The following is a 27,974-nucleotide window of genomic DNA, read 5'->3' as shown; positions in this document are numbered from 1 at the left end:
CTGAGGGTAAGAATGGCATGAACCAGAGGCTTTGGGGGGGGGGGTTAGACATAGAATTAGATGACAGGAGGAATATATTCAATTGACAGTAGCTAATGACGATTTATTCTTTTTTTTTTTTTTTTAAATGCAAGTGGGTGGGGAGCATTCTCATAAAGCTATCTGCCATGGAAGGTAATGTTTATTAGCCACACTTAATCACTATCCAATGTGTATATACCTAGAATATCATGTTGCATATGTGAGATTCAGTGCCAGCTACCAATTTGAACAGGAAGTGAGGTAAAACATACATTCCTCTCAAAGTCTTCTGAAGTGTTCTGCTGTACAAACTAAATAACAGTTGTATTGGGACCAAAGGGGTGTTTAACATCCATTTGTGACTTACAAAACAGTGTAGGTGGAGTGGGTAAACCAAGAGGCTATCAGAAGAGCTCTGGTGTGGATAAGACAGAGCCAGAGCCAGAGCAGATGGCTAACTTTCTCAAACCGTGCCCTGAGGACAGAAGCGGGGACAGTTTTAATTTGCTCTCAGGTAGAGATGATGGCTTGGTATAAATGAGGAAAGCACACCCACAAGCCTCTTCTCATTGAAGAGGGAAGGAAATGTGTTCTCAGATCAGCCTTGCAAACTTTTCCACTCTTTTCTGTAGGCACACTTTCTTAACCCAGTGAATAATTAAAATGCAAAGACTCTCTTCACTCCTAATTTATTCAATTACCTCTGTGTTTCCATAGCAAGATGCAACCCTAATGCTAACCCTCTGATTCCTTACCAAACCTTTAACTAGCCCCCATGGGAAGCTGCTTTGAAATGGCTCAAGGTTGGGTACTCAAGAGAAGAAACAGAGCAGAGAAATGGAGCCCTCCTTGTGTGGATAATGAGGCCCAGTAAGCAACAATGCAGTGTAATGCCAAGCCAGCTGTCTCTCTTCACTAATCAACCCTCATTCCTCAAAGGAACTCAGGCAACTCATTTAACACACAATGCTCACAGGTCACACACTGAAAAGGGAAGGAGAATGGATTTATCTGCCAGAGGGTTTTCCTTTCCTTCATAAAAGGCATGAACAGAGCCCAGATGATAAAGGAGAAAACCCTCATTTGCAGACTATCCGGAGAATGACCATCTGGGGGCCGAGGGCCAATTGGGCATCAGAACAAGTGGGCTATGATGACAAGAAGAAGGCATATGTGTTGGAGATGACTTTACTGAGTCCTAGCACCCACAGGTGATGAAGCCCTGTGCCCCATGTCTCCTGCGTGATGTGCCCCAGGCATCAGTTTTGTCATTTCTCCAGTTAGGCAGCTCTGTTCCCTCTTGAGTACTTGTTCTCTCTCCACTCATTTTTACTTTCATCAACCTCAGCTCATTTATCTGCACCAACCTGGAGGGCTTAGCCCTGCAGAGCATGCGTCTTCTGACCTGGAGGGCCTTAGCCATGAAGAACACCAATTTTTTGCTAAGCTCTGTTTTTCCCGTCAGCCCCACAGAGCAAGAAGCTCTCCTGGAGTCTTTCCTAATGGGCCCCAGCACACCTGTCTGGAATCTTAACTCTGTCATGTTTGCAAAGCCCCACTTTTGAAGTTTTTGGTTATTTCTGACTTGACCTTACTTTGTTTTCTTTCTTTCACACTTGGAGACAAGTAGTTTACACAAGAAGACACAAGAATAAATCAGGTCCTGCAGTGTCTCAAAACTTAAGGTTAAAGAGATTTTGTAAGCATAATGGAGTTTTATAAATACTATTTCACAGATACTGCATAACTCAGAATAAATAAATGTATCCCCAAAGGCAATGTGTTTACCTTAGGGCATATTATTTAAAATAGTAAGAGGTGATTATGAGTTAGTTGAAGTATGCTATGTTCACATGCTATATATCACCGAGGAGATATGGTGTCCATCTGGTTTATCAGCCTGTATGGCCTTGCACTTAGTAAGAACAGCTTATTAACTTCCAGAGGAAAGGAACCTGAGTGATTTGCATGTTGACGGTCACTGTTTACTCACTACTTGGTAGGTATGAGCACCTCCATATGTAGTGTCGGGCATTGGAGTACGGGGCCCAAGCCCAGAGCAGCATGGCTGCTATTGTCGTCCTGAGGCCCACACACTGGAGACGCTCCCTTCCTACACAGTCACATACAAGGTGTGAAATGACGATTGTGACAAATGCTATGAAGATGTGTATGAGAGCCAAGGACAGTAGATGTGACCAGAAAGGAAGTAGAGAGAAACCAAGAAGTTAACCAGATGAGGGGAGGAGAAAGTACAACTGATAGGATCACTTCCCTGAAGCCCAGTGGGCTCCATGGTGCAGTGTTGGAGACTGCGGGAAGGTGACTGAGCAGAGGGAAAGTGTGGGAGGGAAGGGCTAGGCAACCTTGTCTTCAGGATTGATCTTTACCCTGGAATAAGTGGGGTGCCACTGAAGAGTTGTGATCAGTGGGCAGATGGGTCAGCATAGTGCTTGGAAAAGGGACAGATGAATCCAGTGGGTGTAGGTGATGTAAATTCCAGTCAACTTCTTTTTGAAAACATAGAGCCTCTTGACATACAGACTTACTTAAAAGATACTTTCTGTGTCTCTGCTTAGACAAATACATATTTTAACAGAATTACATCGGGAAGAAAGAGAGAATAGGGGGGAAAAGGAAAATGGACTCTGTTAAAGAAATTTGCAGGATCCGAGGACACTGCTGTACAGGGTACATTCTTCCTGTCTCAGACCACTTTCAGTGTTTACAGACCCTTGAAGCCTCCCAGAGGAAGGACATGGGGTGGATGTTATTGTGGCTGAGAGCCCTTGACAGGGTAGCAAGTCCAAGGCTGTGTGTGTGTGTGTGTGTGTGTGTGTGTGTGTGTGTGCACATGTGTTGGAAATTATAATTAGACCTTCTACAAGCTAGGCAGAACTTTGCTGAGCTACCCAGTTCTTTCCCACTGGAAGATTCTATGTGTGTGAGAGCCTCCTGTTGCCAGGGGCAGTCGAGGCCTGTTATTTCAAGGTTGTGTGCTAAACTATTCAACATGGCTTCTCTTCCAATTTAGGCAAAACCTCCAGCTAGGCAAGCTTGCATGTCTATGTTCTAGACACACAGCCTGGATGCTGGAGAAGACTGAAGAGGATTCCTCTAAGTGGTCTCTGGGAATACTTGCTACTAAATGTCCCCTCTCTCAAAGCTGATTGTTCTTAGATTCTACAGGGCTTGACAGATGCTAAGTAATTCAGGCCACTGGAGTATCCTATATGTGAAAGCCCCCATCTTTAAAATTCCACACACACCAGTGAGACATATGATCCACATTTGTACATATTGTTCTCGGTAGACACATTTGTGAAACTCTTCCAGCTTTCCTGAATTAGTGTATTTTTCTGAAAGTATATAAGGACCTTGAACAGTGCTGGGGCCCACACTGTGTTCCTGTAGAAGCTGCTTTACCCTCTTTCTGTAACTGTCCTATGTTCTTCTTGCCCTGCATTTGTTTACAGCAAATGACAAATTTAAGGTGGTTGCAATTCTCATGTTGTCTATAAACATCTTTTGTTTAACCTGCATAGCTTTTTAAATGAATTTTTTTTCAAGTCTAGCTAATTCTTCAAAACAAACCAAACACAGATTTTGGCTTGAAAAAAATCAAAGACTTAGAACAAGGAAGCAGGGTTCCTACCCATCAACAGTTGGCCCAGGTTTACAGGCTCTCTACTCTTCACTGATCCACACATGCCCTGTCGGGCTGCTGACACGGGACTCTATGGCTGGCCTCTGCCCTGTCTGAGCTGCCATCCCCAGTGCGGTCCCCAGTGTCATTGCACTGCAGAGGAGGAAATGCACAGCACTGCCTCTTCTCTCTTCCCAAGACCTGCCCCATGGGATCTCCCAGTGCTGCAGAGTCTTCAGGCACAGATGTGGCCATGGCAGAGATGGGCTTTGTGGGCAGGAGACACACAACTGGGAACTGGAGGTGCAGAGGAAGGAGGCAGAGGAATGGGCACGGGATCACATGGGGGTCTTCTAGGTGGGTGTGGACCAACTGCCAACTTGAAGGTTGTAAGGGGTTTGGTTGTTAAAAGTACAGTGCTACTTTGACCTTTGTTTCTGGCAACCTGAAAACTCTGAGCCAACTCATTAGTGCTGAACAGCAGAATTCCTCTGATACCAAAAGCAGTGAAAGACAGGATCCTGGAGGCAAATGAACACCCTGGCCAGCTGTTGGCTTGGGGGAATGCTGGCTTCCATTCCAGTCTGTAAGTCTTCAGTTTTCAGATCAGAAGCAGGAAACACCTGCTTGTTCTAGAACACATGAGCTTCCATTTTGATGACTTGGCAACAATGATTGATGTCATACTTGGGAACCAGAGTCAGAAGTATAATAAGAGACACGGATATGAGCTTGGACCCCAGAGGGCTGTCCAAAGGAAGGGAATAAAAAAAAATTTCAAAGAATGTGATAAAGGAAGACCAATAGAAAAGGGACAAAATGAAGTGACAGGATTAAGTACACTGTATTAGCACACAAATTAGTATACATTGGCTATTGTGAACTTGGGGAAATAGACTATTTAAAAACAGAAACAGGCTTTTAGATAAGCATATCAAATATAAAGACAGAAAAAAGCTGAAAACATAAAAGAAATGATCTAAACAAAACTAGCTTTCCTATACAGAAAATATCAGCAGGAGGTGGCAGGTGTGACAGTTAATGTTGACTGCAACTTGGTGGCCTTTAGATGATATCAGAAGCAAATTGGTATGTTTATGAGGGAGTTCCCACTCTATGTGTGGGTGGTGTCATTCTCATGCCTGGGTCCAGAGAATGGAGGAAATAGGCCAAGCAGTAAGCATCTCTGCTTCTGACTAAGGCTGCTATCAAGGCTTCCTTCCCTGTCGTGATAGACTGACTTACTCTTGAATGGAGGATGGTGACAGAAATCCTCCTTTCTTAGGCTGCTTTTGTCAACATTTTGTCACAGCAATGAGACTAGACACATGAATATCATCAGCTCATTACATGATGCATTCAACCTACCAAGAAAATGAAAGATTCCTTAATATTACACTGCATGACATCAAAACACATAAGTAAAAGCCAGTCATTCCTCAAAGGAAATTTTATAGGGTAAATATTCTTACAATCTAGCTTGGCATTTAGTAAATAATAGACAAAAGTGCTTGTGTAGAATAGTTGAATAAGGCAGATGGAGGCGTCACTCAGAAGACATGTCATCCATTCTAGGTATATGCTATTCTTTACTATGCATGGGTCTTATACAAAAATGTGAACACATTAGGCCAAAGAGTGAACTGCAAAAATTTTGAGAGACTGAAATAATATGTAATATATTATCTGAAGACAATGGAATTATGCTAAAAATCAAGAATATATAAATTTAAACAGAACAATCCTACCAATAAAGAAGCTTCCAAATAATGCTTGATTAAAAGTGATCATAATAGAGTGAGACAATCATAATGAAAATTACAATACATTTAAAATGTAAAACAGGAATTATGCTTCTTCACATCACAACTATAGCCTTAGATTTAAATATGGAAACAAAGCCTAAGAATTTGAGTATGAGTCAGAGCATGAATCAATCATGTTAGAGACCATAATGCATTCTAGAATACAGAAATTTAACCAATGAACATGCTATATAACAAAACATACTTAGAGCAGAAGGCCTTAGTACTGCTGACGTGACTGAGCAAGAAATGGAACTACAAGGAGGCTGGAGAGATATTTCAGTGGTTAAGAGCCCTGGCTGCTCTTCCAGAGGACCGGAGTTCAATTCCCAGCAAACACATGGTGGTTCACAATCATCTGTAATGAGATCTGGTGTCCTCTTCTGGTGTACATGCAGATAGAGTACTCATACAAATAAGATATATAAATCTTTTAAAAAAAGAAAGAAAATAGAAAGAAAGAAAATGAACTACAGGATTAAGCCAAGGCAAATGGATGGGATGAAAGGAAATATCAAACATAAAAGCAAACGAACGAGAGGATGAATATGAGAGCCAGTCATTTGACAAGGCTAAAGGAAGATGGAAAATCCTTGTGCTGTAACTGTTAAAACTACAAGGATTGGGAGAATAAACATAATAGTTGAAAGAGGGATATAAATATGTGTTCTGCACAAGCTTGCAATCCAACTATAATATTAACAAACCAATGAAAAAAGATCATTTGATACCTTTTTTGGAACTAGAAAAAGCAACTAAAATTCAGCATCTATTATTTCTAACAAGCCTTCCTGAAAATTAGCAGTAGCGGAAGGAAGCAGGTTTGATGAAGCAGAGATGAAGGTTATCTCTGAGAGCTTGTTAGACACTACACTTAATAGAAAGTGTCAAGAGCACTCCTACCAAGATTAGGAGTGAAATACAGGGGCCTGCTTTCAGTATTCCTATTCTGTGCCATTTAGTAAGCTAAAGAAATAAAGAAAAGAGAAAGAAGCTACAGGACTTAAAAGGAAGTATAAAAAAACAAACTCCATTTTCAGGAAATGTGGATATTGAGTAGAAAACCCAAATGTTTGTCAAAATAGAGAATTTAGTAATTTTTGAAAAAAATCTAATTATTCTTTTATTTTATGCGAATTGGTGTTTTGCTTACATGTAGGTCTGTGTGAGGGTGCCAGATCTCCTGGAACTGGAGTTATAGACAGTTGTGAGCTAACATGTGGGTACTGAGAATTGAACCAGGATCTTTTGGAAGAGCCATCTCTCCCTAGGCCCTGAGTTTAGTAATGTTTTTTAATGATGCCATCGACCAATGTATAAAAAATAATTGTGAGGCCAGGGAACTACATAAAAGTGCTTGCTAAGCAGGCCTGATGACTGAAGTTCCACCCACCAAAGCCCAGGTGAGAAGCCAAATTCAGAGGTACACATCATCGCTGTCATCCCAGCATTCCTATGGCAAGATGGGTGATGGGGGCTGGGGAGGAGCCCCAGGTTAGTTAGCATAAACATGCTGTCCCAAGGAGAAATGCACTGTTAGAGGACCGACTCAGAGACCAAGGGAATGCGCTGTTGGTGAAAGAATTAGACTAGACACAATCAGAGATGTGCTGGAGTAGAAACAGACCTACATAATGTGGTCAGCCAACTTGATTATTGATTAATTGCAGTACTGAGGCTCCAACCTGGAGCCCATTTCATGACATGCCCTCTATCACTAGACTATGCCCAGCTCTCAGTTTTTTACAAAGGGTCTTGCTAAGCAGTAAGGTTATAAAAAACTTGTAATTCTGTTCAGTGTAACAAAGGTGTAAGTTTCCCACTTTTTAATATTAAGTACACAGTGAAGTTTTAGTAATACTTTCTGGAGAATGTTTAGACAGCCATTGAAATAGAACCCATGCCTCATTTTATTTTATTCCTTCTTTTTTCTTTCTTAATATAATGTTTTATTAATTCTCTGAGAAGTTAAAAAGAAAGTTCTGAAAATAAACCAAAGAATACTCCTGAAAGTTGAGTTGTGTGTTTGGGAAATTCAACACTTCTTGAGAGATAAACATGCTGCCATTGATGCAGATAAGCATGCTAACAACTTAATCCTTCCCTTTACACTTGCTTGATAAATCATACATCTTAAGAATCTTCTAGAGATCCTAAGATTTAAAAAAATACATTGATGATTGCATACTTATTAAATAGGGTTATTCCATTGATTATAGAGTTATCCTTATAGACTAGAAAGAAGGCAGAGTCATAAAATGATGCTGTGATATGAGGTTATACATAAAGAAAAAGGAAACTGTGATTCTATCTCCTAGTACAGGCGCAGATGTTTAAGACTGTGTTGCAGGGTTGGAGAATAATTAAGTGAGCCAGAGCTCTTGCTTAGGAAGCACGGGAACATAAATTCAGATGTTTAGTGCTCCCCCCACCACATAAAAAGCTGGACATAGCTGTGCCTCCTGTATCCCAGCACTGCTGTATATGTGTGTGGTAGTAGGAGAGTTGCTGGGGCAGCTGGCCATCCATCTTAGCCAAAATATTCAGCAAGTTCCAGATTCAGTGAGATAATCAATGTCCTTCTCTGGCCTCTGCATGCATGTGCCTGTATTCGCACAGATGCACGTGTATCTGTCACACAGACAGACACACGTGTGGGAGAGAGAGAGAGACAAAGAGAGAGAGAGAGGGAGGAAGACAGAGAAAGACAGGGAGAGACTGAGACAGAGAAAGAGTGTGTTGGGAAATGATTTCTTAATGTAACACTCAAAAACAGAAGAAAAAGGCTAAGAAGTTATATTAAAATCAAGAAAGTCTCTTTATCAAAAAGCATCAGGAAGAAAGAGAACTACAACATGTAAACTGGAATAAGGGATTTGCATCATAGTATGGAAGGACAAATATTCAACAGTAAACAAGACAAGTTACATTTTATTTTTTAAAGAGGGGATGCCCAGATCTAATGACCATGGGAATAGATAATGAATATCATGTGGAAACATGACATACAGATTTCTTCACATTCACTGGCCGGCAAGTCTCCCTGAATAAGTACAGAGAACCCGTGTCAAAAGAAAAAAAAAAAAGGATAATGTGAAGAAGGCCTTGAGAGGGCTCATGGGGCAAAAGTGGATGCCACCAAGCCTGATGTCCAGGGGTCAATCCTCAGGATACATATGGTGAGAGAAGAGACTTCTACAGATGGCTTCTTACCCCACATGTGCACTGTGCTACATGCGTACCTTAGAAATAAATAAATAAATAAACATACTGAAACATTTAAAACAAAAAAGGAGACTAGGTAGAGAGCAATAGAGAAAGGCAAATGATATGGACCTCTAGCCTCCACCCACACACTGACACATGTGCACACTCATCTGCATACTGACACAGGTCAACACTCATCTGCATGCATGCACATATAGACATGCAAATTCACACACAGATGATATGTCATTTCCATTTATTAGAGTGAGAATTTAGAAGATGTAAACATAAGTTCTGCAAGTATGAGCACTTATCAATATGGTTGATACTTGTATAACTTTACAAGGTAACCTCAAATATTATTTTTCTGATCTTAGTTAAGTAAATATATATTTATCTAACAATACATGAGAAAATGTTGCAGTATTTAATTGGAGGATGTTCAAGGATTGTACTAGAAACAACCTAAGATCCACTGACGGAAAATTTCAAAAGCCCATAGAACAGGAAAACAGACAACTACATAGACTACAGGATATTGACCCAAATGGAAAATTCACACCAGTAAAAATGAAAACACTGACTTGGATGAATCTCATGGAAATAACTTATAAAAAAGGAAACACAGGGAAGAAAATTCACATTATGAGTAATTGATATAAAGTTCACTAAATGTGCAAAAAGAAATCCACGTATGTGGAAACAGCAGCCAGAACGCCAACGTCTAGTACTTCTTTATTTAGGGTGGTGGCTTTCTGTCTAGGGTGAGAAGGTAGGAGGGAATGCAGACATGAGAGATTGGTGATGTCCCCCCCGCCCTTTTTTTTAGAGCTGGGATAAAATCTCATGGGCATTTGAAGTATCATTAGTTTTTATTTCTGCCACATATATTAGAAACAGTGTTGAAAATTGTTCTGTGTTTAATAGCAACAAAATATAAGATAGAATATATTTCATTTAAATAGTTATTCTATAGTTTCAAGTTAGATGTGTCTGGACCATGAATAAAATTGACAAATTTAAAAGAAACATAAATCAGTGAATTATACTTTCCATCAGGAAAACAAAAAGATGGGTAAGATGTGTCTTTCTTGTACACTGCTTGGCCAGCTAAGGTTCTGGGTCATTCTGAAGCCCACTGCAGGCACTGTTAGTAGGCACATGCAAATGCCACACTGCTACCAATGAAGTTATAAATGATGTTCATTTTATTCCCCCCCAAGTACAGCAGGGAATGTATTATATTCTTATGAGAGCAGAAAGCTAAGCATACACTTTAGTATAGGATCCCCCTCCCCCCCGCCCACCCACGGCTGCTCATCTACCTTCTACAGAACCATAGTTCTTCCCTTTAGGTTCGCTGACATTTTGTCTGCCTGACTTTTACTAAGCACTCAGAACTATTATTCCCTCCCTCCCAGTGTCTCACATTTATTTTTGAATTTCTTAAGTTCTCCACTTCCCTGAGCTTCACCAGAGAGGTATTTTGTATGCATGCATTTCTTTGCCAGTTTTTAATGAGGTTATATTTCTAAGAACTTTGTCCCAGAGATGGATTCATTAGTTATGAAGATTTTATCCCTCTTAACTTTGTTGGAACTAATTTCTCTAATAGACTAATTTGTTAAAGCTCTATTCCAAAATAACCCTCATTGAGGCAGGCAACCAGAAAGAACAGGCAAGGATTGTTTTCCGACTGTCCACCTATCTTCCTTCACCTGTCCCATGAAGACCATTGTTATTTGTTCTGGTAACACTTGGATGCTTAGAGACAACCTAAAAGTAAAGGATGGGTACCACAGCATCCCAGAATCCTTAGTAGAATGATGCCCTTACTTTGGTGTTAGCATCTCCCCTGGGTTTTTCTGTGTCCCTACCAAAACCCTGTATTATCATTCCCCTCCAACCAGAGTAACCCAAATGACCAGAAAAAAAAAGTCTCAAATGCAGATACAAAATGTCTAAAATTCACAGTAACTGTGTCCCAAAACTATGCCCACAGCAACTAGTTCATTTAACTCCTTGGTAATAATCTGGATTTGAACAATTTTACAGTACCAGACTAAATAAATCTAATCTTCTACTAGACCATTACCTGGACTTTTTCTTTTTGATGTTCTTGATGATATAAATGGGGGAAACACATAGTACCTACTAAGTGAACTTGATCAAGTGTGTGTGTGTATAGAGAGGTCACACACTGAAATTGGAGGTGACAAAATCATGTTAATAGGGGGGAGATGTCCTGTAGTAGGTCAGAGGATGAAAAGAGCTTTATACTGTTTTTTAGTAATAGTCCATGACTATCTGGCTCACCTGGCTGTCTAGGGACACTTGGAAATTTATAAACCAAGTCATAGTACATGTGAGGTTGACAAGACCTTGTAAAACCTTATTGGCACAGATATTTAAACTTCATATGCACCTGAACACTAATAATATCAAGGTGGAAGCTTATAACAAACTGACAAAGGGTCCCTGAATAACTTTATTATTGAGTTTTCTAACCAATAACCTATGTATTATCCTGTTAGTGCCTTAGCTTAAAATAATCAATCATGTAACTATTGATTGATCCTGATCCTTGATGAAGTAATTTAAATGTATCTGTGAATTACAATGTGGGCACGATGATCAAGTGCAACTGTGCCCTGTAACTCTACAGATCCAAAGCACTGTCAAATTCTGGGACTAGCTGCCATGGCATGTGCTGAGAACCGCTGCTAGGGTTGAGGCTCTATGAAAATCTTACTTTCTGCTTAGGCTTCTGTGACTTGGGAGTACTGTATGTACCAGAAGTGAGCCACTTAGACTTGTTTTAAAATGTAGCAACCTCTAATGTCATTGGGTGGCATCTGGAGAAGGACCTTGTTCCTTATCACAGTAGGCTTGGTCATTTCATGCATGATCTCTATGCTATGCTGCCTTTGTTTGCACTGCATGGATTAATTTTGCTTTATTTAACAACTTATGAGCTAAATTTGTAGTGCAATTCTGGCCTGGGCAGGTAGTTCAGTGGGGGCAGCGGACTCCGGCACTCTCACACCACACTCGGGGGGCGCCCCTCCTGCCTCCATGGGTGCCTCCCCATGAATAAACAGCATTCTTGTGTCCATTCTGGTTTGGGGAACTCTAGCCGTGGAGATTTCTTTTGCCGATCCCTCAGACAGGAAAGTACAGGGTAGTATTGGGTCAGGGCAGGAACTGTGTATATCTGGGGTCACTGGGGTAAAATTCCATATCCACAATCTCCCAGCTATCAGAGGGTTGGAGAGCAGGGGCTGATCTCTACTCTTCCTGCTTTTGTACTGGAGATGATGCCTTGATTTTGGAATGAGAATCACAGCTATGGTGGTGGGAGTTCCAGGTGCATTTCCCAAGAACAGCTGGTTGACAAGGCTTAGCACAAGGATCTCAGATTTTAGAACCTCCAAGTCACGGCTTTCTTTTTCTTTCTGTATGAACTTAAAAGACAGGCTGGGAGGGAAAGGATGGATTCTAGACATACAAGAAGAATTAAGCTTAGTTATATAGTAACTGGTGCCATTTGAGACAGGGCAGGGGGTACTTCTAAACGTATGCTATAGTTTTGTTTTGTACCTGTTGATGCAGAATGAGTTACTCCATCAATCATCTACCCAAATATGGCTGTTATTTTGAGAATCCCTCCTCATTTGCACTCAAATTGAAGCATCTAACTGCCCCAAGCTTTAAGGGTGACCCATGTGCTAGAAGAAGGAAATATTTTCAGAGAGACAAGGGCCATTTGATTAATGTGTATGGTGGAGGAGGAATATGAAAGGGAAAATGAATTTTAAAAGATTCAACCTCAATGGAAATGGGATCATTGAACTCTAGAAGAATAATGGAGCCTGTCTTCATTTCAAACTATTCCTTACATGTCTTTCCTTTGCTCTCTTTCATTCTCTCTTGAGAAAAATACCAGTATGTTGACAGTTACCAATCTGCAGAAATTTATCAGCAGAAAAACAAGAGATGTTGTAGTCTTTTATCTTTTTTGGTTTTTGAGAGTGTGAGTCAGACTATATTGCCCAAGGTGGCCTCAAAGTTACTATGCCCTTGATTGAATCATCCTCCTGCCTCAGCCTCCCCCATGTTGGCGTTACGGGCATGCACTACCACACCTGGCTTGATTCTGTACTTCTGTGTAAGTGTTTGACAAAAATCTTTAAAAATCAGGTTAGGGAATATAAAGGGTAAAGGACACTTGTTTGAGAGCATGGCTCAACACCTTCCTGATGCCACAGGGCAATTCTCATAAGGGTCAAGGAGCTCTGAATTGTGAGGCATCTTACCCTCATCCGGCCGTTCCTGATGGCTGGCCCATCCTCTGCCAATCTAAGCACGTACAGATCCATTTTGTATTCCCTTCCTCCACGAATGCTGAATCCAAATCCCTTGGCTCCTTTCTCCATATCCACAGTGAAATAATCAAAATCCTTTGGGAATGGGGAAAAAATGGAAGATGTAAGTGTTTAGCATTAGAGGGACTTTGATGGTCAATTTCCCTATTCTTCTCTGTTATAATATGTTCAAATGACATGGAGTTAGAAGATGCCATCTAACTTTACAAGTATGGAATATGCAAATCCTGGGTCAGAACAGTTAACTCTGTTAAAGCAAGCAACACAGCCTGAGCTGGCTTTCATGATCAACTTGCACTTACTGCATGACCTCATCTCCTCAAGTTTCCTCATTCATTATTGTTAGTACCATAAATAAGTCTGCCAGTGACGTGTCTCCCTGGGTGTAAACTACAATTTCCTGAGCTGAAAAGTGAACTTGAACTGGTTCTGACTGCATCTTCCAGTTGAACAGACCACTGACTATCAACTCAGAGGATTAAAAAAAAAAAACCAGTTTTTCTTCCCCCTAAAGTGCTGCATATCCAAGACTTCCCAACCATGGGCATTCTTAAACTCTGTGGGTATAAAGTTGCTCCTTCATTTAATAATGGGGCACAATACAATTGGATAGAGTGGAAAGTGTACTTAATTTCTCTCTTGGTATCTCGTTACTGTGTGATAAATATTTACTAGACACTGAACTCTGGTCTTGCTACCTATTACAGAGACTGATCATTTACCGTGACCTATTGGGATGAGCTACTCTTGAGGAAATGGAAGCTCGGAGAGATCAGGGAAGTCTCAGGAGGAATGCTTAATGCCAACCGGTAATGGAACAGCTGAACCCTTTATTGTGTACACAGGGGCTTTTTGGCAATTGCAGTGGCTACGGGGTGGATTGTAACACCATGCTTGGCTTTGCCCTCTGCATAGATGCTTGGCTCTTTACCACAGAGTGGGAGGCTGGAGGCCATCTAGAAACTGTGGCTCTCAAAGACCCTAATGGCTGGAATGTGTAAAGTTTTCTGCATTAGTAGTATTCTGAGGGTCTAGCAGGAGCTTGAAAATACTGCTGACAAGGCTGTGTTTTTGGAGTTATCTGGTTAATTATCATCAAGCATTAGTTTATCCATGACTACCCATTTAGTCCTGATTGATTATGGATGAACTGCCCCGCTTTATTCTGGAATAGATTTATTTATGCACTGATGTTTTGGAGATGCAGGTGGTCCCCCAATATCAACACTGAGAACAGAACTCTTACTGTCTCCTTCTACAGCATTCCTTTCATACCAAGAAGTCTTCATGGGGGCCCTGTGGTCTCCAGGGGAGGTACCTGTGGCTGCCTGTAGTCTGACAGAGGGTACTGCCTGGTGTCTGGGGATGGCTGTCTGTAGTCCAAGGGTGGGGGCTGTGGGTAGTCTCCTCCTGGGGGCTGCCTGTAGTCCAGTGGGGGCTGCCTGTAGTCTGTGAAGGGAGGTTGCCGGATGTCTGGCTTCACATCTTGCCTTGCTTTAACTTCTGACCTGTAACTAGATAAAAGTAAAGGGAGTTTGCTTTGGTATTTCAGTACTCTGAGGAGATTATAAAGACTCTAAGAATGAATGGTCCAGCCACCACAGCTTGTGGGGACCCAATCTTTGAGTTGGTCTTGTTACATATTTAGGACTTAAGAAGATTAAAGAAATGGTATTATTTAAAAATTATTGACAAATGTCATATTACATACTTTCATTTGGCTTCTTAAGAAATCGACATAAGCACTCGGGAGGCAGAGGCAGGCAGATCTCTGTGAGTTCGAGGCCAGCCTAGTCTACAAAGCGAGTTCCAGAACATCCAGAGTTACACAGAGAGACCTTGTCTTGAAAACCAAAACAAAGCCAAACCCCAAAACAAAACCAAACCAAAAAAAAAGATTGACATAAAAATGATATTTCCACCAGAACTTTGTGGAAAAGGCACCCTGGATCTCTCTCTCTCTCTCACTTTGGCTATTTCAAATCTACAGTCAGGGAGATGGCGGGTTGGCTTAGTAGTTAAGAGCATGCAACTTCTCCTGTAGAGGATTTCAGTTCTGTTCCCAGCATCCATGTCAGGCAGCTCACAACCACTTGTAATTCCAGAGGTACTACACACACACACACACACACACACACACACACACACAAAAAAAAAAAATAAAATAAATTTTAGAAGAAACCCAACTCCACAATCACTATAAATCAAGGAAACCAAACATGTCATATCACCCTCTTCCTCTATGCCACCCTGATTTTCTCTCTGCCTCCCCTGCCTCTCTCTGTCTCTCTCTGCCTCTGTCACTCTCTGACATACAAACACACTCTAGGCACATCACCATTAAATCATGTAAATGCAATTGAAATGATCACCAAATAGTTTCTAAACATTTTATTAATGCCTATTTTAAAGTTTTTTAAAAAATTTTATTTTATATGTATGGATGTCTACATGTATGTATGTATGTATGGTTGAACAGAGCCCTTAGCAGTCAGGAGAGAGAGTACTAGGTACCCAGAACTGAAGTTACAGAAGGTTAAGAGGTACCATGTGCATGCTGGGAACTGAACCCCAGTCCTCTGCCACAGCAAGTGCTTATAAACACTGAACCATCTCTCCGATCCCAACCCAGAGTAATTTTAATTGCTAAATTGCATCTGTTTTGAGTATTTTAGATATTTAAGAAGTGGTAAGGCATGATCATCAAATATAATGTAGGCTCAGAGCTGTTGGCTCATGGAGACACTGTGCTCATGTGATAGGAGAGAAGGTGAAATGATGCAGAGCTTGTTCTTAGTCCTTATTCACTAACAAATACAGAGAGCAGAAATAGCAGCTGAGGTGAGCATTTCCATCTAAGGTGATGGCGCTCCCTGGTCACAATGGGAGCAACAGCCAATCCCTGGCCTTGCTGCAGCATGGATGTAGTTAGATTAAAACAATATTCTGCTCCCCCCTTTCTTTTTCTAGAGAATGATGGGGGATGTCATTCTGTATATGTTTCTCATACTGGTTAATGAATAAAGCACTGTTGGCCAATAGGAAAGGAAGATAGGAAGGACTAGGAGACAAGGAGGAAATAGGAAGGAGGAAGGAGGGGTCAACGTGGAGAGTCTGGAGAGACTAGAACCACCAGCCGCCTCTCGCTGGTAAGACCACGTGGCAATACATAGAAATGGGTTAATAATTAACACAGAACTAGCTGATAAGAAACTAGTAACTGGCCAACAGAATTATATCATATACAGTGTCTCAGTGTGTTATTTGGGGCTGGCGTGGCAGGACAAGACTTGGCGGCAGGCGGAAAAAACCTTACTCCTAACTATGTAGCTCTGGCAAATTTGTGATATGCCTCCATCAACCTCCTGAGAGCTGGGATTGCAAATGTGCCACCATGTCTGGTGGAAGTAAGGAAATATTCAGCACACAAAAGAGGCTCAAAGCTTGTAGAATTTTACAGTTAAGACTAAATGGCTTCTTTACCAGTTTATGGTTTTAGTGATGCTGATTCCTAACAAATACCAAAACAAAGAAGCCTGCCTGAACAGTTACATCTACTATAATCCAATATTTGGGAAGGACACACTGTGTGCAGAACAACAGATATGTTTACTTGGGCTTTTAGGAAGGGGGTTAGTAAGTGGTTTTAATCACTCCTCTGAGTAGGTTGCATTTGTTACTTAGCTCTGTGGAGAGGGGAGACGTGCATAATTCAGGGTTTGCTTTATTCCTCACTAGTCCATTCACCTGCCCAGGAGCAAGCTGTGAACAGGATTATTTAAAATACGAAGTGAATAAGATGCTTAACTATGCAAAGCACGCATTAAACAAAAGGGATTGACCTGGGTGACATTTGCCAGTGTGTGGTGGTTTCCTTCTAGAAATTGCCAGCTTGGTTGCTTGTATGTCACACTGTTTTAAGTTATAGCATAGCCTCTTTATTTTCACAATCTGTGTGGTATTGGTATGAAATATCCATTTTGTGCTCCGTTTCCAGCCAGATGTGTCATGAAGTGTAGTAAAAGAGGATGAAATGTAAGAATCTCCCCAAAGGTTAGGCACATGATTACAAATAGGAACAGTGAAGCTTGCTGCAGCTGTTGTCTTGGCCACCGAGCACTCAGATGTCCCTCTATTCCACTGTCACTTGTCAGGAGTTTCAGGTAACTCTATCCTGAAGAGCTCTTTAGCAAGGAACATGTATTTAAGTTTTCAATGAATGTTGCTAACTTTTAAGTGGATGACACACTGGCTAGAACAAAAATTAGGCTGTGCTGAATATTTGAAACACTCCACTTTATGGAAAACATAGATTTAGGTTATTAAAAATTAACAAAACAAAACAAAATGAAAAACAGGCCAAGCTCCAGACTGGGAAGATGGGTCATGTTGGTAAAGCACTTGCTATACGTAAACATGGAGACCTGAGTTTGAATCCCCGGTGCCCATATAAAAGCCAGGAACAGTAGTTTGTAATCCCAGCACTTTGGAGTAGAAACAAGAGGATCCTCGGGCCTTTCTGGTTAGACAATCTAACCAGTTAGTGAGCTCTGGGTTCAGAGACAGACTCTCATTCAAAACAGGAAGATGATGCAGAACTGGTTTAGGAAGATAATAAATGAATCTCTGCCCTCTGCATATGTTTGGACATGCATGCCCACCCACACACAGAGACCTTACAGAGAAAAACCGCACTCATGTGAACACATGCATGCGCGCGCACACGCGCGCGCACATAAACACACAAACACACACACACACACACACACACACACACACGGCTCTTAAAAGTTCATTTGCATAGAAAAGGTTACCAATGTAATTCTTGTTAATTCCATCACTAAAGATACTTTAGAGAGACCGTAAACACAGATGGCAAATAGTAAATTCTAGTAAAGCTTTTATGGTGTGGTAAAGTCTATCGACCGCTGCTCAGGAGACATCTCACATCTTGAGAGCCTTTTAGGAATCATCTTGGGGTGGGGGCTCATGGGATCTCAAGAGCTACAGGCAACTAACAGTGGCTGACAGAGGGAGAATTCTTCCTCAAAGACAAGTTTCTTGATTGGTTGTGTAATACTGAATGGTCAGCCCTAGAAGCACACTCCTGTAGGCAATACTGAAGGGGCTCAGAGCACTGATTTATGAGTTGATTTGTTTATATGTATGTATAATAGTAATGGCTCGTAATTTGGGGAGGAGATGGAGATGGGAGAGGCAGGAAAGAGGAAAGAAAAAACCTCACATATTTATATTTTAACAAAAATTTAAAAAGAATCATTTCAGGGCTGGAGAGATGGCTCAGTAGTAAAGAGCACTGGCTGCTCTTTCAGAGGACCCTGGTTCAATTCCCAGAACTCACATGGAACTCTCAACTGGAACGTTAGGCCCTCACACAGACACACATACAGGCTAAACACCAATGCACATAAAATTTAAAGAAAAAGAAAAAGACAAAGGAAAAGGAATCAAGTCCAGCCTCGAGCATCTAGGGTTCAAGGTGGGTGAAAGAACACACTTTTGAATGCTCTTCTTGTTGTTTTAAATGGTAAACATCAATCACCCTTGTTGGGGAACATAGCTCTGTTCTTTGTGCTTAGCTTTGGAATCTATTCTGCAATAGTTCTCTTCCTACTCCTGCATGGTAAATGACTTGCTCTGACATGCCTTGTACAGAAGAACCTAGTATAGGAACTGGCTTGGTAGCATCTCTAGCCTGATCTAGAAATAGGTAAAGATTTTTCCATTGACACCTTGGCCGTCTTTGGAGAAGACCATGAAAATGTTTCTGATATTGGCAAAATCACTAAATATTTTTGTTCATGTATAAATGAATCACCAATAACAGTAAACATGTAAGCCAGGGAACTCAAGCACAGGCTTGTAAGGTCCCTGAAATGAGAGACCACTTCTCAGGCTGTTAATGTTACTAAAACAAATATGTTGGTGATTTACAAAAATTTTGAATCATGTAAATATGCCAATTTCCCATTTAGGAACTACTTTATTTTGTGGTCAGGGAAAGGTATTGGCAAAGACCATTGCTTCTCGGACAGGGTGAGGGGAAGTACCAGTTGTAAACTAGAAGGGGTGGGCCCTACAGTGCCTGAGGCATTTGTTCTCCCTGGGATTTTAACATCCCCCAACTTCACAGTAGGAGAACCTTTTCTGGAGTGCACAGGGGAGTTACAAAGCTGGCAGAGGTGTGATTACCCACCCAAGCCTACAAAGACCCAAGTCCAGGGCAGCTGCACTCAGGAGTAGGTTACCAGATTAACTGCCAACTGTCTGGGGAAGCAAACTCAGCTAGCTGGGGCTCAGTACTTGGGCAACCAGAGCTGACTCTTCTTTCTGGCCATCAAGCTCTTATATCTGCATCGTTTGCTCATTGGGGCTTCTTTTCCCTAACTTACATTAAAAGCATAAGCAGCTAAGGAGAGTCAGGTATTCATGTTTCCATGAAAGCACATGGAAAAACAATAGCAGAATGGGATTTATGGAAATGTGGTTCAAAGAAAATCCTTGTTGTGAGATGGTATAAGTGATGAGTCCAGGGAGTTCTGAAGATCTGTTGGGAGGAAGAAAAGCATACTGGAATACACCCTTCCCTATTCTTTAGTGACTCAACCCAAGCTGGGTTCTCTGTCACACACGTCACACACAATAAGACATTTTTGTATGACATTCCTGATGTCTAGAGGCTCAAAGAACCTTGTTCCCAATATTAATTCAGGATGTCCCATGTATGGAATGGATGACTCATTAGACTTTGGGGAGGGCAGTGTAAAGTTCTCATGCAGCGAAGAGTGTGGACAATCATGATTGGCTGAGAGCCTTATGCCTCGCCCCCTGCCCCCAAGTGCCATTGTGCTTCAGAATACCATGTTTATGGCTCAGTGCTTTTCTGCAGCCATCTTTTCTCTTTAATCTGTTTTACCCTGCCAGTTGTCAGTCCACTCTGTAGAGGGAGGGGCAAATGAAAGTTTCAGAAAATAGAACCCAGAGATGTCGCTTGCCAGCCTGAAACCTACAGCAACTCCCCATTCTATTAGGACAAGCACAAGGACCTTTAATATGCTTACCAGAGCCTTTGGGGTAGGCTTGTCATCCTCAGTGAGCTCATCTCTCTCTAGCTCTCCCATACCATATACCACAACAACCCTTACCTTGCTTCTGTCTTTCATACTTGGGTCTCTCTCCTGCCAGAGGACATTTGTCTGTGTTCTCATTCTAGAAGATTCTTAATGCGCTCAGCTAGTTAACCCCAACTAATCTTTGATGGCTCAGCATTTCTGCCTAGGAACTTTTCTACTGTGCAGGGCAGACATTGAGTTATATTTACTAATGAAACAATACATACAATATATTGAACCCCCCCACCACCCCAGAAACCATATGAAAGTATACAGAGTAATTTCAGGTATATGAAAATCTCTCTCACTGATAAGTTCTGAACTGTCCCCAGGCATTCCCTTGTAGCCTCTCAGAGTCAGAAAAGATAGAGGAAACACTACCTGTTTTCATGTCCTTGTAGCTGAAGAGGTTGAGGAGGAGCTGGCTGGGCAACAGGGCTGTTAGGGGTGGCTGGGCTTGGCTGGGCTAGAGGGCTCTGTTGGGCCAGAGGGCTGTGCTGCTGGGCCATGGGACTCTGTTTCTCCGAGCTGGGTGCTGATGTTGGGCTGTTGAGCTCTGATGGGAACCAAGGCAACAGATGTGGTCAGATTGGCATCTGATCAGGGGTAAGAAGTAAGCAGAGATTGGGACTCATTGTTTCCTTGTATGATTCCAAGCCTTGGTCATTTCATTTTCTGCTAGCAGGGTAGACTTACCAAGGGCCACACCATTCCTGGAAGGGGTGTTCTTTTATTAATCACAATCATCACGGAGTAAAGTTATGAACAGTCTTGCCATTTTGTGGGAGGAAAGGTCAGTGAAACAAACAAACCAAAGTAGAAACAACATACTAAAACTATGAGAAGACAACTCAAAGGAACCAGTGTAAAGCATTGATATTCTAAAAATATTTGAATATTGCTGCAGAGAGAAAGCGTTCCAGCTAACACCTTTTGGCTGTTTAAGAAGTCTCTCTTCCTTTCCTTTTGACACAGCCTCATTCTGTAGGCCAGCTGATCCTGAAGAGGCAGTCTTTACTCCACCTGCCAAGGAGCTGGGTTGTGGGATGTGTACCACTACACATAGCCCAAGTCTACAAGGCTTCTAACATTGGACAGGAAGCTAGATGCTCAAACTGAAATGGTGGCCACCTCTTCTCTGGCCCCTTGCCGGTCTTACTAAGAGCCCTCTGTACTCAGTTTTTCAGAAAGAAAAAAGAAACTCTACCCACTGTGAGACCTTCACATGTTAGAGTAAAGACAGGACCAACACTTCAGAGTGGGAGGGCAGAGAAGCATGCCCAGTCTGTAGGGACAGTCCTGCTTACAGTTCATTTCCACTGACTGTCATATAGACTGGTGCCTTCAGACAACACACTAAAATCATCTTTCTGTCTATCTGTCTCTGTCTTTCTACTTTTCTAGCTGGGTGACAAAGGGAGGTAGCCTATTTGCATTCTGATATAAGCCATTTTTCTGTCTTCTCTTACAGTCCAAATGTCTTAATATTATCCCTCTTTTTAATGAAGGTCTCTCACCCTTTGGTCAGATAATTATATGCTGTGGGGCATTGTCCTGAGCACTATAGGATGTTTAGATGCATCTCTGACCTCTGTTCACTAGATGACAGTCATATCTCCGCTCCAATCATCACAGTCAAAATTGTCTCTAGACAGCAGATATGCCCCAAGGGCCCCAAATCATCCTAGTTGGAAGCTTCTGTTTTATAACTAAAGTCATGTGGCTGTCCACATATCAGAAAGTGGAATGGGTAGGGGGTTGAGTCAAATAAAGAATGCAAAGTAAGCCCATCAGCCTCTGGAAGGGACCCATGGCCACTCATCAGTGAGCTCCATCAGCCCCTGGAGGGGACTCATGGCCACCTATCAGTGAGGTTTGGAGATGACCCTCTTCACTTCTGTTAATGAGTCAGAAGTTGCAACCCAGCAACCAGCCTGCTTGCTGTGCATGGACATCCTGAGAGAATGTAGATGGGCCTCAGTTGTGGGTGTGGATTGTTCACTCTTTTTGAAACCTTCAGGTGTTGGGGCCGGGGAGCAGGGCTTGAATAGAGAAATTCAAAAGGCTAAGTGGGAATTTTACATTCTTATCAGATGTAACATTTCCTAATTGAGCTCTCTTTGGATTGCAAAACTAAAACTTCCCCAGGCATTTCAAAATCAATCTGACTTTGAAGACTTTTCCAGAGATTAATTATTAACATGAGCAAGCATTCCCTCCTCTGCTTTTTTTTTTTCTCTTCTTTTAGATTTGTATTGCTACCTGCTGGGTTGAGTGAGTTCTGGCTTTTTATCTCCATAAAACTAATATGTCTGAGACCCCAGGGAGGACTCTGATAGCCCTGAGTCTTGTGATTCATACTACTGAGCCTGCAGTACCACACATTTCATTTCTAAATGAAAATGGTGAGTGTGAGTTTGGGAAAAAGTGAACATGGTTGTCAATGTCTGTCACTCAGATGGCACCCATGTTTGTCAGCTAGCTGGTGGACTCCAGGAGCTGGGTGGGTAGGCTGAGGAACTCTGGATGAATCTATCTACAGTCTGTCTCTCTGTAAGGCCCCTTCAGGCACTCACCCTCCTGAGGAATGATGCGGAGGGTGACACTAAGACCTGCATCCTTGATGAGCTTCACGATGTCAGCATGAGGCATGTTGATGATAGATTGGCCGTTGACTGCTAAGATCCGGTCTCCCACTTTTAGTTTTGCACAGCGGTCTGCAGGACTCCCATCAATGATGCGTCCGATTTTATGGGGCACAGCTACAAAAAAAAAAAACAAACAAACAAACAAAAAAAACCCAAAACAGAAATAGGTATCAGGGACATCACCAGTATATGTTCTATCTTTCAGTCCTGCCTAAGACAAACAATGCAATGTCAGAATCCTTTCCGTTGTCATTGTGTTTGCCTCTTTGCATAACAACCATTTCTAATAAATGTGATCTATGCATATTACTGAGACCAATGCTCCTCAATTCAAGTCCTTAGCAATGATAGCAGAACAATTCTAAACCCAAAGAGCAGACTTCTCAAGTGTTGAGGTGCATCAAACTCATCTAAGGATCAAAATATAAGCTCTCTGGGCCCGATCCAAACATCAGAATCTGAATGTCTAGGCCAGAAACGAAGGCCATGGATTTCTAAGCAGTTTCTTGGTAGAGTCTAGTATATACCAGTGTTTGAGATCCACAGGTATAGAAGAATGTGCAGAATGCCGGAACTTAGAAGACAGTGGCATGGCTTCAGGGAGGTACAAGAAACGACAGGAACTTAATTTATATCTCCATCTTATTGACAGGAGGAAAGAGGGGAAATCTTTGAGTATGCATTAACCCAGGGAGCAGCTACTTGGCAAAGTGACAAAACTTACCTCTAGTCTGCTAAGATTTAAGGGCAGCATGTTTTCTACCATTCTTTCCTTTCTACTTCACAACATGGCCCTGAGAACACAGTGTACAGTCAAGTGTACAGAGGATTTAATCAAATCCGAGATGTCATTGATGGAAAAGATACAACTTTAAGGGTCACAAGAAAGGAAAAATAGAAAGCTTCTCCTTAAACAATGTTACATTAACCAGAAGATGTGCTCCAACTGCTGAGATATTAAAATAGTATAGAAGTTTCAGAGTTGGTATAACTTATGTAATTATTTAAAATAAGGCACATATTTTAATTTAATCTTTAAAATAAATGCTTGAGAAGAGCCAGATACATGGGGATGCATGTTTTTCTAGCAGGTTGACTGGAATTTAGTGTAAATAGTGGACTACATACCAAGGTTGCTGTGTCTGGGTGCAGATTTCAATAGTACACAGTGTCCCATGTGTCCATCAAAGACAATGTTGATAGATTAGGTACTGAGCTACTGTGCTGAAGCAGAGATAGACACAGCCCACTGTTCAGGTTCTCTAAGGATGTCTACACCTTGAGCTCTCAATCTGGTGCATGTATTACAGTGAAGGGTGGGATTGTCAACTAATAACCACAGAGAGGAGACACAATTAGTGTGCTGACGAACTAGAAACATGCTCACTCTTCTACTGTGAAAGGTTACAGGCAGCATATAAGAATATTGGGTAAGGTTGTATCCGTGAAATGAAACCCATCATGTTTGAGCCCAAACTCATTTTTATTTACCTTAAGCACTAATGTGTTTAATTAAGAGGGCACTATTTAGAGTTTACTAATGATCATTTTAGAGTCATAGACTATATTTCTCAGGCAGAAATATAAGAAGAACAATTACTGATTCAAAAACTAATAATCAGGCATGGGTGCTTACCCTGATGCATAACTCGAGTTTAATCTCCACATTTCACAGGGCAGTAAGAGAGATCTGACTCTGTGGAGTTGTCCCCATATCTCCTCAGTACATTGTGGTACTCATGCACTTGCAGATGCATACACATACACACACACACACACACACACACACACACACACACTACACCTGGGCACACAGACATACACAAATCATACACATAGGCACACACCCATCATACACCAAGGTGTACACGCACAGACACAGACACACAGACACACACGTACACACACAGAACAGACACAGATACACACACACACACAGAGGAATAAGTGTAAAAAGTATAAGTATTGAAAGGTGTTAGTTTTTCAACCATAATTAGGTTTTTGTTTTTTTTTTTTTTCCCCTGCTCTGTTTTCCTGTTTCCATACTTGACAGTTCTTGGAATGATCCAATGATTCGGCTTTCCTACCCATAAATGTGTACACTGTAGTCTATCCTGTCATCTTTGGGAAGTTACCTAAAATCTCTTAATTTTTCCCATCTATTGTTGGGGTAATAATATCACTGACCTCATAGTAGTTCTAAGAACAAGATGAATCATATGTGAGTGACCAGTAGAACAGTGCCCAGCCCTAAAGAACTAACCTGGAAGTACTATCATTCTTTTTATTACTATTTCTTTTCACATCTTCCTTACATTACATTTGTGTGTGTGTGTGTGTGTGTGTGTGTGTGTGTGTGTGTGCATGCCCACTTGGTTTCTTTCTATATGGGATAACTAACTTATAATCATGAAACCCAAAGGGACATGAAGAGTACCATCCTCCAAACATCACACGGAAACAACTTCACTGAAGAAGGAGAGCGGTGTCTCCAGGATCAGATAGACACTGAATGAGGCAAGTCTGCCTTTCTTTGATTTCCCACCGAAACAATTGTGCATCTTTGTTGAAAACACCAACTTGGAGCTAATAGTTTATTATTCAAGGGGGAATCAACGTAGCACAGATCCCTTGGTTATCTACTTTTGGATTTATTGAGGACTAGTAACAATTCCTTCTATCTCTTTTGAGTACTTACTAACATGAGACAAGCACTTTGTTAAATGATATTTAATTAATAATTAAATTTAATTTTTATTTAACACTAACATAAAAATTTAATACTTAATAAAGTTATTTCTACATAGTTATATTTATATTAAATGCACATAATGTAGCCCTTAAATGCTATCAAGTAGCTGATATACTTACGAGTTTCCAGTGGAAGAAATGGATAGAAAGCACACAGCAGTTAGTAATTTGTTTAAGGTTACAAAGGGCAAACAGGGCTCAGAGCCCCAGTGACCCAGAGTCCAGTGAACCCACAACTCTGCCTCTCTGGGCTTTGCCTGATGTATGACCTTTAACCTACAACTTGCTTTGAGCATCAGCCTGGTGCTCTTATTTGGCACTGTACCCTGCTTCTAAGCATCACAACAGCTCATGCACAGTGTAGATGCAGATGCAGGGGAGGGTGCAAGCCAGGCGCTATGGTTGAATGGGGATGCTTTGGTGAGGGGATGCTTGGTGCAGCTCAGCTGAGGCAGGAAAAGAAAATTGGATGGCCCTCAGGTCCTGTTTAGTTAGGATTTCACATCATTGTGCCATTTCTTGGATTGAAGAAATTTGGAGGGGGCATCGGTATGAGAAATGCTAATGTTTGAAATGAAATTCAAAAATATATTGCAAAACACTGACAAATGGTGCTTGGATGGCTGGTTTTCTGCTTTGACTTATGGTGTCTCTGTTCTCTCCTCCACTGTGCTGTGTAATCTGGAATTTTCTGGGCATAAAATCCCAAATGTTTCAGAATACAATCTGCTCCCCATAATTTTATGTACTCAACAATAATAAAAATAATCAACCCAAGGCTATTATTAATTTCCAAAAGCCCTTATTTCAAATCCTTATAGCATAGTAATCAAGCTTTTTTGCTTTTTTTTTCCCTCCTGTTAAGAAAACATGCTAGGGTCCAATCCAGCCTTGAAATCCTTGCCTGTGGCATCAATCCTTGGGGTGGTTTCTTTTGAATGGGCTGTGGGCTGGGGAAGGTCTTGTCTGACAACAGAAAGTATGCTGCCCGAAATCTCAAGATGAACACGGCATTTTAACTTTCTCTTGGTAGTTAAAATAATGTTGAAACAAAACAAAACAACCTCTCCAAACAAACAAACAAACAAGCAAGCAAACAAAAACCAACTGAAACAGAAACACACTGTGTTGCTACCCAGAGTGACAGAATGCTTTCTATAAAACCCTTAACGTGTGCTCAGTTGCTGGGAAAACCTGACATGGTTCTGATACAAGGCCCTTCTGTTGGCATCTGCTTTAATAAAAACAGTATTTGAGACTCTTGGTGGCTGATGCAGCCTCACTTTTTCTTTATTGGCATTCCTGATACATATGCAGTTATCTTCTGATGTACAACAGGTCTTTGACAAGGGTGCTTCCAAAGAAGATTCTCTCTGGGAACAAGACATAGTCCTATTTTCTTAGAGATACGATCGGCAGGTGTCATGACCGCTGTGCTTGCTGTGTGATGCTTGTGGAATTACTGAGCAAGGAAGAGACCCTGACCTTCGTTTCTACTGTTGAGATCAATGGTATGCATTAATTCTCCAAAGAGTGCAGTCTGTTTAGATGCATGCCTTGCACACATCATAAATCAAGTCTTTGGATCAGTCTTCCCGCCATGGTGTGCATAGGATACACAGATAATGGGGGAAGTCACAGTGCATCATTTGGCTTTGGACATACTGACATTTAGGAAAGAAGTGATATGTCACTAGATAGGAATTTTAGTTGAAAATCCCAACTTTTGCAGAGAAAGAAATGCATCTTTCCTGCCTAATTAGTCATTCCATACTAATTTCTTTGAGATGCACTTTATACTCTCCCAGAGATGAGTCACCTGTTTTGCCATTGCCTAGCATACCACATTTATCTTAGGAATACTCACAAAATGTCTCTTGGCCTGGGTTCTCTCGATAGTCAGTTCTAAAGGCCAAGATCTAGGGGTCTCCAGCAACATCACCACAGCTTGGGCTCCTTACTGGATCTCTGTATGGTCAACTCACGCTTTCACAGATCTTTCATGGAACTGGCCTGAGTCAACTGACAAATCAGTGAGTTCTGCCTTAGGTGACCACCTCGTCATTGTCTGTTCATTTGGTTTTGTTTAAGTAAAATATATTTATCTGTAGTGGCATCTTATTCCACCAGTAGACTGAGATAATAGGCATATCCTAGGGTGTTTTGGCTTCAGAGTGTGCGGATCTGACCCCTTATAAGGAAGAGGAGGAGCTGGTTCACTCTCTCTTGGGTTGTGGTCAAGAGCATCCTGAAGGACAGAGGTGGTTATTTACCATCTTTGTGTGAGTGCTCCACAAATAAGCACCTGCTAATTCTTTACCTGGGTGTTGGTGAACTTCCTTAACCTGCCTTCATTTATTCACTCTTTGTTTGAGACA

The 27,974-nt window shown here is 41.4% G+C and overlaps 1 protein-coding gene across 1 annotated transcript in view; it reads right to left on the bottom strand.

Annotated features, from left to right (window-relative positions):
• The window catches only part of Magi2 (membrane associated guanylate kinase, WW and PDZ domain containing 2), a 1,383,694-nt gene that overhangs the window by 72,696 nt on the left and 1,283,024 nt on the right, over positions 1–27,974 (bottom strand). The window contains exons 17-20 of the mRNA XM_051174837.1: positions 22,774–22,959; positions 20,579–20,753; positions 14,383–14,578; positions 12,996–13,139 (exon numbers count right to left, since the gene is read on the bottom strand). Of these exons, the coding sequence (XP_051030794.1) occupies positions 12,996–13,139; positions 14,383–14,578; positions 20,579–20,753; positions 22,774–22,959 (701 nt within the window). The remainder of the gene's footprint in view (positions 1–12,995; positions 13,140–14,382; positions 14,579–20,578; positions 20,754–22,773; positions 22,960–27,974) is intronic.

This window comes from Phodopus roborovskii, unplaced genomic scaffold (genome assembly GCF_943737965.1).
Source record: "Phodopus roborovskii unplaced genomic scaffold, PHOROB, whole genome shotgun sequence".
Taxonomy (NCBI): domain Eukaryota; kingdom Metazoa; phylum Chordata; class Mammalia; order Rodentia; family Cricetidae; genus Phodopus; species Phodopus roborovskii.
The sequence above is the reverse complement of the archived record's forward strand: the minus strand, read 5'-3'. Positions and strand labels throughout refer to the sequence as shown.